At 29.7% G+C, this 10,129-nt stretch overlaps 1 protein-coding gene across 1 annotated transcript; it reads right to left on the reverse strand.

The window, feature by feature from the left end:
* Positions 1-2,082: 2,082 nt before the first annotated feature.
* Positions 2,083-7,483, reverse strand: LOC107450554 (uncharacterized). The gene has a single exon (XM_016066378.5). The coding sequence runs from the start codon at positions 5,295-5,297 to the stop codon at positions 3,009-3,011; it is 2,289 nt and encodes a 762-aa protein (XP_015921864.3). The 5' UTR covers positions 5,298-7,483; the 3' UTR covers positions 2,083-3,008.
* Positions 7,484-10,129: the final 2,646 nt, after the last annotated feature.

Here is a 10,129-nt window from a genome sequence, read left to right on the forward strand (position 1 = left end):
ATAACATTTAAAAAGTTTATTAGAATTTCAAAATAAAGCCTACTAATTTTTTGTGAAAAATTGAGCGAACTCCTTTTTTAGAAAAATGTCATAACATTTTTATTCCCAATTTTTACTCTTATTACTATCACTTATTTATGCTTTATAAATAATATTAACTTATGCAGGTGAGCAGTAAGGTAGACCACCTCCCAAAAAATGAATATTTTTTTTCATCCCTATATAGGGCTACTGCATTATAAATAATCCATAAGCAGAGCAAGTCGCTGAATTTGAATAGTTTAGTATAATATGCCAAAATTGTATGCAGACATTTTATCTTTCAAAAGAAGCAGCTCTAATTTTCAGTAAAGGAGATATTTCGATTACATCACAGAACATTTAATTATGAAATATTTTCAAAAGTTTATTTCTTACTTTTTAACCATTATGTTATAATACAAAGTCTAACATTAAATGAAGTGCCTTTTCTTTTAACCTTATACAGAATAACATATACCACATATAGAATAATAAAATGCAATGCAAAATTTATATGGAGTAATCAAATAAAAAAAAACTGTCGTAATATTCATTACAATAATATTTCGGTAACATAAATGTAGAGATTTATAAAATGATGAAAGCCTAGAAAAAGTTTAGATTTAAGTACAAGAAATTTATATTATGAATCAATTTATATTACTTTATCTATATGTTTCATGCTTGCAATTAAACTAAATTTACTTAACAAATTCATTAAATAAAAGATGTTACATGGAATTTTAATTAAAAGCTGCTATTGAAGTATTTTTTTATTATTATTATTAAAAAATATTGCATACAACTCAGGATTCTAATGCTGACAGAATAAAAAACAATTTATAACCAAGGTTACAACTTCGACTAAGATGTGTTTACAAGAATGTATTTTAATTCACAACTTTTCAATACTGGAGCTTATTTTACATATGCATAAAAACAGAAAAATACATAGAAATCTGCAATATAAAATATTTTGAAAATAAAAAAAAATTCAGCTTCATTAAATTGTATAAAGTCTAATGACTCTTCTGTGAAATTTTTTACTTATAACGGAAGCAAGAAGAAAGTTTTTCCTCAGTGAGAAATGGTCTGTGTTCAGTCACTCACTTTTTACATATGCAGGGTATCTGCTATATTTTAGATTTTCAAATTCATGACATTCCAAGAAATTTCCATGACTTAACGAAGTTACTATTTTCTCCGACAAAAACACATCAATAAATTTAAAAAAGCATTATAGTAATAACAATTAAAATGATAGGTATAACCAAAACTGCTATACTCTGCATCTTCATATTTATAGATATTAAAAACAGTAAAGAAAGAGTTGAAGCAATAAAATATCTGAAAATAATACAAATGAAAATAATTTTTTTTTCTGCAGAATTATATTCTAAAGATACTTTTCTTCATTGGAAAGAAATGCTCCTGATTTTTCTGTTCTCATTTCAGAATGAAAAAAATTCACAAATGACTGGCTTGCTTCAGTTTGAATTTTAAATTAATAAAACAAAAAAAATAATAAAAATTCTGAAACCACAGAAGTTTAAAAGATAATTCGCTCTAGAAACGATATTTTTTCTTTCATTTTTGGAAAGAACATAATTTTATATTTTAATAAAATATCACTCTGAGTAGGGATTTTGTTACAAATTCAGATATTCGGAACATCATGAAATTGGGGGGGGGTGTAAATTCCCTTTTAAAAATTATGTTTTTTGGCAACCTAAATCCATGATTTATTTGTTTTAATAGTTAAAATCATGACAGATTTTGTTCTATACCGAAATTCATGACTTTCCAGGTGTGCAGATACCCTGCATATTCTGCAAAAATAAATGCATCCCTATAAAATCAGAATGTGTGTTGAAAAATTATTTTGAGTGGGACAAGAATTGTCGCACCTGTCAACAAAGCTATGATTAGCACTTGGTAAGAAAGACTTATTACAAATGCTACAAGAATATGGTTTCTCAACCAGTATGAACACTAGTGTAAATACAGTCAAACCCTGCTATAGTGAATCTTCAAGGGACTGGGACTTCACTATATCCGATCCACAACCAATTTTAACTAATGATTTCAAACTCCCCCTTTTTATTACAAATTATTTAAATAAATGACCAATAAAATGAAATACAAAAATTACTGAATTATTTTTACTTTTATTTTTTATTACTCTTCCTCTTGAGTATGAAAAAAATTTTTTTTAACTTTAGCTGATGAGCAATCCTCCACATCAGATATGGAAACATTTGTGACTTCTTTGAATGCTGAACCAATTCAAAAATAAAGCAAACAAGAAAAAATGCTTATTGCTATATTCCATGGTATAGATGGTTTTAAAAATTGGTATATGTATTTATTTTAAAGTAGAAATTTCAAAATTATTAATTAAAAAATGAAGAAAATAGATCAGTCGAAGACAGAAAAAAATTCAGAATATAAAACTTCCTCTCTTTTTTTCGATTCACTATATCGACAAAAAATAACACTATATGTGTGCAGCAAGGCACGGGAGCAAACATATCGTTCACTTTATCCAGGAGTTCCCAATAAACCGCGTTCACTACAGCAGGGTTTGACTGTATTTAGATCACTATTATTTTTTTAAAAAATGCTGTCACTAGAAGGAAAAACACTGTATTTAGTCAGATGACATTTCCGAGAAAAACTCTTATTACATTATGGTACAACAAAAAAGTTTCTCACCAGTGCAAACACAAACATCAAAGTCAGTCTTATGAAGAAAAAAACTCTTACACATACATTATAAGAATGAGGTTTTTAACCAGTATGAATAAAATCATGAAAAGTAGGACGGTCCCGAAGTGAAAAAAGAGACTTTTTATGTACACAAGAAAATGGCTTCTAAACAGTGTGAAAAAATCTTATTACATGAAAAAGGTTTCTCTCCAGTATGAACACAAATGTGCTTATTTAGAATAACTATTTGTCAGAAACATATACTACAAAAATAAGGTTTATTCCTCTATATGAACATGTCTGTGTCCAGCCAGTAAACCTTTTTGTGAGAAACTCTTATCACATGTACTACAAGAATAAGGTTTCTCACCAGTATGAACTCGACTATGTATCGTCAAATAAGCTCCGCTTGAAAATCTCTTATTACATTTGCTACAAGAATAAGGTTTCTCACCTGTATGAACACGACTATGTTGAATTAAATTACCTTTTAATGAAAATCTCTTACTACATATACTACAAGAATAAGGCTTCTCACCTGTATGAACATGACTATGTACAGTCAAATTACTTTTTGATGAAAATCTCTTATTACATACACTACAAGAATAAGGTTTCTTCTTACCAGTATGAACAAAAAAGTGTGCAGTCAGTGATTGTTTTTGTGAGAAACTCTTATTACATGTACTACAAGAAAAAGGTTTCTCACCTGTATGAACACGATTGTGTCCAGTCAGTAGACTTCTTCGTGAAAAACTCGTATTACATTTAGTACAAGAATAAGGTTTCTCACCAGTATGAACTCGACTATGTATCGTCAAATAAGCTTTACTTGAAAATCTCTTACAACATATACTACAAGAATAAGGTTTCTCACCAGTATGAACACGCCTATGTCGATACAAATTACCTTTTAATGAAAATCTCTTACTACATATACTACAAGAATAAGGCTCCTCACCTGTATGAACATGACTATGTACAGTCAAATTACTTTTTGATGAAAATCTCTTATTACATACACTACAAGAATAAGGTTTCTTCTCACCTTTATGTTCATAAAAGTGTGTAGTCAGTGCATTTTTTTGTGAGAAACTCTCATTACATATACTACAAGAATAAGGCTTCTCACCCGTATGAACACGATTGTGTTCAGTCAGTCGACTTTTTCGTGAAAAACTCTTATTACATATAGTACAAGAATAAGGTTTCTCGCCGGTATGAACTCTGTCATGTATCGTCAAATGATCTTTACGCGAAAATCTCTTATTACATTTACTACAAGAATAAGGTTTCTCACCAGTATGAACACGCCTATGTTGATACAAATTACTTTTTAATGAAAATCTCGTATAACATATACTACATGAATAAGGTTTCTCTCCAGTATGAAGTGTACTATGTCGCATCAAATAATCTCTTTTTAAAAATTTCTTATCACATATACTACAAGAATAAGGTTTCTCACCACTATGAAGATGACTATGTTGAGTCAAATGACCTCTAACTGAAAATCTCTTATTACATATACTACAAGAATAAGGCTTCTCACCTGTATGAACACGACTGTGTGCAGTCAAATTACATCTTTGTATAAAACTCTTATTACATACACTACAAGAATAAGGTTTCTTCTCAACAGTATGAACAAAAAAGTGTGCAGTCAGTGAAATTTTTTGTGAGAAACTCTTATTACATATACTACAAGAATAAGGCTTCTCACCGGTATGAACACGATTGTGTTTAGTCAGTAAACCTCTCCGTGAAAAACTTTTATTACATATAGTACAAGAATAAGGTTTCTCACCGGTATGAACTCTAATATGTTTCATCAGATCAGTTCTATTTGAAAATCTCTTATTACATATAGTACAAGAATAAGGTTTCTCTCCAGTATGAACATGACTATGTGCAGTCAAATAAGCTCTATTTGAAAATCTTTTATTACATGTACTACAAGAATAAGGCTTCTCACCAGTATGAACACGATTGTGTTTAGACAGTTGATCTTTTCGTGAATAACTCTTATTACATATACTACATGAATAAGGTTTTTCACCGGTATGAATTCGACTATGTAGCGTTAAATAATCTCTTCTTGAAAATTTCTTATCACATTTATTACAAGAATAAGGCTTCTCACTAGTATGAAGATGACTATGTTTAGTCAGATTACATCTTTGTGTAAAACCCTTATTACATACACTACAAGAATAAGGTTTCTTCTCACCAGTATGAACAAAGAAGTGTGCAGTCAGTGAATTTTTATGTGAGAAACTTTTATTACATGTACTACAAGAATAAGGCTTCTCACCAGTATGAACACGATTGTGTTTAGACAGTGCACTTTTTTGTGAGAAACTCTTATTGCATATGCTACAAGAATAAAGCTTCTCAACTGTATGAACACGACTGTGTTCAGTCAGTAGACCTATTCGTGAAAAACTTTTATTACATATAGTACAAGAATAAGGTTTCTCACCAGCATGAGCACGACTGTGTCCAGTAAGTGCAATTTTTTGTGAGAAACTCTTATTACATATACTGCAAGAATACCTCTTACCCATATGAACACAATTGTATTTAGTCAGATCTCTTAGCGAAAAAACTCTTACACTGCAAGAATAGGATTTCTCACTAGTATGAATTCTGCAGCGTTTAGTACGGCTTTTTCTTTTTGAAAATATCTAGTTACATGTATTACAAGAATAAGGTTATCTTACAGGATGAAAAACACTGTTACAGTATATGTTTACTTTTCTGAGGGCAGATAAATTGAGGGTTTCATAAGGGTAGATAAATTGTGTGCAGTTGAGTAAGATTTTTAGAATAACAATCATAAATATGTTGTAAGAAATGAAGATATAAATCCACTTTGCAATGATATTAAAATAGAAATGCATAAATATTAGAAAAAATATAGATTTTCTATTCAAAATCCAATTATTGCTTTTTCTTTATGTGATACAAATAGTAGCTATATTTAGAAAATATAAAAAATAATCCTTAATTAAAGTGAAGGCAATAATTCAAAATAATTTTCACTGCAAGAGTAACTCATTGAGGCATACAAATTAATTACTTTGACTAAATGCTTTAAATAAGCAAAATAAAATACTGTAGAAATATTATCACTTTATAACAGGAATATGATTTATTAATAGGTGCATCAGTGAAAGGATTAATTTAATTTATATAGAGGTGCAAAAATTTTTCCCCACAAACTTCACTTTAATAATATTTCTATTTTATCATACATATAAAGATACAAAACTAAATTAAATTATTTCACTTTGTTTTTGCTTTTTTACACATGAACTGCAGAAACAATGAACTTCTTTATGTAACAGATTCCTTTAAATTCAATAAACTATGAACGAAGGCATTTTTAGATACACTGCAAAATTTATGCTATTTGTTATTAGTAAAGCTTCTTACAAAATGAATATGAATAAACAGAAATACTATTTACTGTTATGAACATGAAATTATCAAATTAAATTTCATTTACAATTTATTTTACACATACATTGCAAAAATATGGTTCAATATTTGTTTAAGTCAGACAATATTTTTTTTTTACTTTGATTGATTTAAAAAGTTTGACACTACAAATATATATATATTTAAAAATTAAATTGCTAATTTTTGTATCAATGTTTTATCATACACTATAAATGCATGCTCTTATAAATAAACATAAATGTGAGGTCAAGAAAATTTAATTTTCTCTACAAATCTTAAATTGCACAAAATGCATATAAAATATATTTTCTCAGTGCTAACAAGAAACTCACAATCTCAATTACGTGTACATAAATATCAAATCACATGTGCTTTATGAATGTAAGAGACAGTTTCATTACCTGCAATTTCAATCTATTTACAACTGTTTAATAATGCACTACATGGAAAAGTTCATCTAAAATCTTTGTTAAATAAAACCAAATTAATTCCATTCTTTACAATTAATTTATCCTAAATAAATTATTCATATATTATGAACACAAAACATTTAAATGAAATTATTTCTTATTGCATGCTTTTTATTTAGAACACTTATTAACTACACTTGGAAAGTTTTAAGCAAAGTGCAAACATTAAATTTCTTTGAAAATATTTTTCTCTTAGAACATCATTTCAACTATATGTCCAACTTTGCCCAGATACTTAGTGTCAAAGAATGTTATTGCCTTCAATAATATCTTCTTCGGTCAGGAAGCATTTAACACACACTGCATGAATAGTTTATTAATTACATGAATCGAACAGAAAACCTTTTTTTTCTTTTTGCTAATATTCAGGCAAGCACAGCATGAATTTTATTTACTATCAGCTGGAAGAAAATGTTATTTTATCATTGAATCGATTTTTGTTTTCAATATAAAGAAGATAATATCATATGAATACGATCCGCATGGAAATAACTCTTTTAAAGCACTTCCTATAGATTTTCCATTACTCTGAGTCCAATTCACTTTCATTAACAAAGGTTTTGGACACGCAGTCATATAAATTTGAGAATAAAAGTTTTATTACATCTCGAAATCAAGTACATATATTAAGTTGCAAAAGTTTTCTTCAGTTTAAGCAACATAATATTATTTGAAATAGTTTTTAGTAATGAATTCTAATAACACACACAAAGACATTTATTAATTGTGGTGAAAGTTGTCTTAGCAGATTTTTGACAGACAGTTTACTTTCCCTCTCTAGAAATTTGAATGGAAAGCTATAGTTGAAGTTGTAGTTCATTTACGTCGCACGCTTTTGACAGACTGGTTTCACGCACAAAGAGTGGCGTTCGCATCGTCCTAGGGATTATTTTCTGACATCCCCGCCGTACCTTGGCATTGCAGATCACCGAAGTCAAGCATCACTGGCTACGATCAGTGTGCGGTTGGGTGACCACTTGGATCAGTCTGCGTAGGGATCGAGGGTGTGCGGTATTGGTCCTCGTTAAACTGTGCTACCGTAAAGTGCTCGACTTCGCGCGCAGGTCGTCGGGCTACCGAAGCGGGGGTGCCATTTCCTCCGCAGAGGATCAAAATTGTGATGGCACGTCTTCGGATCATCCTCCGGGATGTTTCCCAGACCGTCGCCAATAGCCCATTGTGCAGCTCTAGTGCGACGTAAATTAACAACAACAACAACCTTGGCATTGCGCGTAATCAGATCATTAAAAAGCAATTTAATTTAAATTCTAAAATTTTTTCATTTCCGTAAACCAGTATATTATTTTGTATATTGCTTAAAGATGTCTATTCATTACTCATAATTTATTTGTTTGCTTATTGAAGTTTTAAATGCAGAGATCATTCAGATTACGATCAATTATATACTGTAGTTTCGGTTTTCAGAACTTAGTTTAATTCAGACCAAAGGAAGGATATTTGCTTATTCAACCATAGTTATTAGTTTGAAGCGTCTGGTTCTATTATAGCTGAAGTATAGATGCTTATATTAGCATTTTTTATATTTAAAAATATGATTTAACAGAACGAGTTCAAAACTAAAATCCTTTGAATTTTACAAGTTTACTATGATTGTTTTAAAATCGTTATAATTAAAAATGCACACTAATGACACATTTTTTTTTAACAAAATATAAGCCATGCAACCGTAAATTTATTAAATTTTTCGATGAGAATTAAAAATAAAAATCTTTTTCATGAAAATAATTATTCGTAGCATTTATTATGAATTCGATTGTATTATCTATTAATTTCCGATCTTTATTAATGCCTTTGCACAAATAATTATTCAAATTATTATAATCATATCATTCAGATTGTTTGACGCTTAAGAAGTTCCAGCGAAATGCTCAGTAATCGTAATGAGTTTTTTTTATATAATAAATAATTTTTTTAGCGTCTTTGACAGACAGTCAATTGTTTCGGTGGATATAGCGAGATGCTCTACATATTTTTTGTAATTTTAAACTCATTCCAAAAATCAAAGTAACGTGCAATTTAAATATCGGCGTAAAACAGTGTTTATAAAAGTCATAAAAATAATTTATTTTAACCAAAATTAAGTTGAAATTAAAGTAATCAAATTTTGCGTTACACGCAAAGGAAAACCATGAAAATGTCTTTCAGATTGCTTGGCGACAATAGGATTGCAACTAAACGTTCATCTTTATCTCAATGAAATTATTTTCTTATAAGCACCCATTTTTATTATTAATAAGGCCTAGCCGTTGTATCAGAAGTCTCCTTGAAGTCAGGCTAACCGTGGAATGTTTTCGTGGCTTTCCTCTCCATGTAACGCAAATGCGGGTTAGTTCCATCAAGAAGTCCACCACGGAGGCAAATTTCTCTCAATACTTGATCCAGGACTCTCCCTGTCTTCTGGATATGATTTAAAATTGAATTTACGGAGTTGAATATGAGTAAACGTAAACGCATAATTAGGTCGGCTCTTCGACGACGGTTATAAAATTATGAAATAGATAAGATATCAACTTGCTGAATATAAACGAAAAGCTCTTCTTTTTAACTCAACCAGTGAAACAAAATAAGCCACAATTTAAGGATCGAAATACAATTATGTACTTATGAAAGTTAAAAAAATAACCTATTTTAAATATAATTAAATTATCAAATTTTGCGTTATCATGCTAAAGAAAACTACAAATGCGTTTTTCAGATTGTTTTTATCGGTAATAGGTATTCCAGCTAAATGTTCATTATCTAAAAGAAGTTATTTTTAAATAATCAATAATTTTTTCCCCATCCTTGATAGATGGTGTCGAGAATTCCCACTTCTGCGCATGTTGTTTTGGTGCGCCCACAGCGCCACCAGTTGATGTTTTGATCTCAATCTGTGAACAAGCATGTTTAGCTCCGTACGATAATTAGATGTTTAATTGTTAATCCTTTTTTGTTTGTTATATTTCGTTATTAAAGTGATTGTCTTTAAAACATGTTAGTCTTTTATGACTGAGCAAATTGATATTTATTACCCTCCAAAATGTGGCAGTCCTGGAGAACGGGGTAAGTAGCACTTACCTTAATTAATATAGAAATAGTTTTCTTCAGTTTTTGCTTAAAAATTAAAATTTGGCGCCCGAACAGGGACTGCCATTAAACGGTAATAAACTATTATTGACATTTATTGACTTTTACCTGATAACGAAATGTTGCATGTTTGAAATAAGACATTAAACACCAATTTAAAGAAATTAAGATTAGCAATTAAGAATAACTATAAATTGACTCACACTTACAGAATGTCTGAAGAAGAATTGAATAAATTAAAACGGAAACGCGGCTTTGTAAGAGCTTCGGTGACAAAGATGATTACTAAAATCGAAACTGACATTCTAAAACCGGACATAAGTGTGGAAGATCTCGAAGAATCACTCGAACTTTTTGGTGAAAAAAGCGAGGAATTA

Source organism: Parasteatoda tepidariorum, chromosome 7, assembly GCF_982258835.1.
Source record: "Parasteatoda tepidariorum strain Cologne lab strain chromosome 7, Ptep-v5.0, whole genome shotgun sequence".
Classification (NCBI taxonomy): domain Eukaryota; kingdom Metazoa; phylum Arthropoda; class Arachnida; order Araneae; family Theridiidae; genus Parasteatoda; species Parasteatoda tepidariorum.

Coding starts and splice junctions, on each gene's coding strand:
- LOC107450554 (XM_016066378.5), bottom strand. CDS start 5,297: ATGGGTAAGAGGTATTCTTGCAGTATATGTAATAAGAGTTTCTCACAA.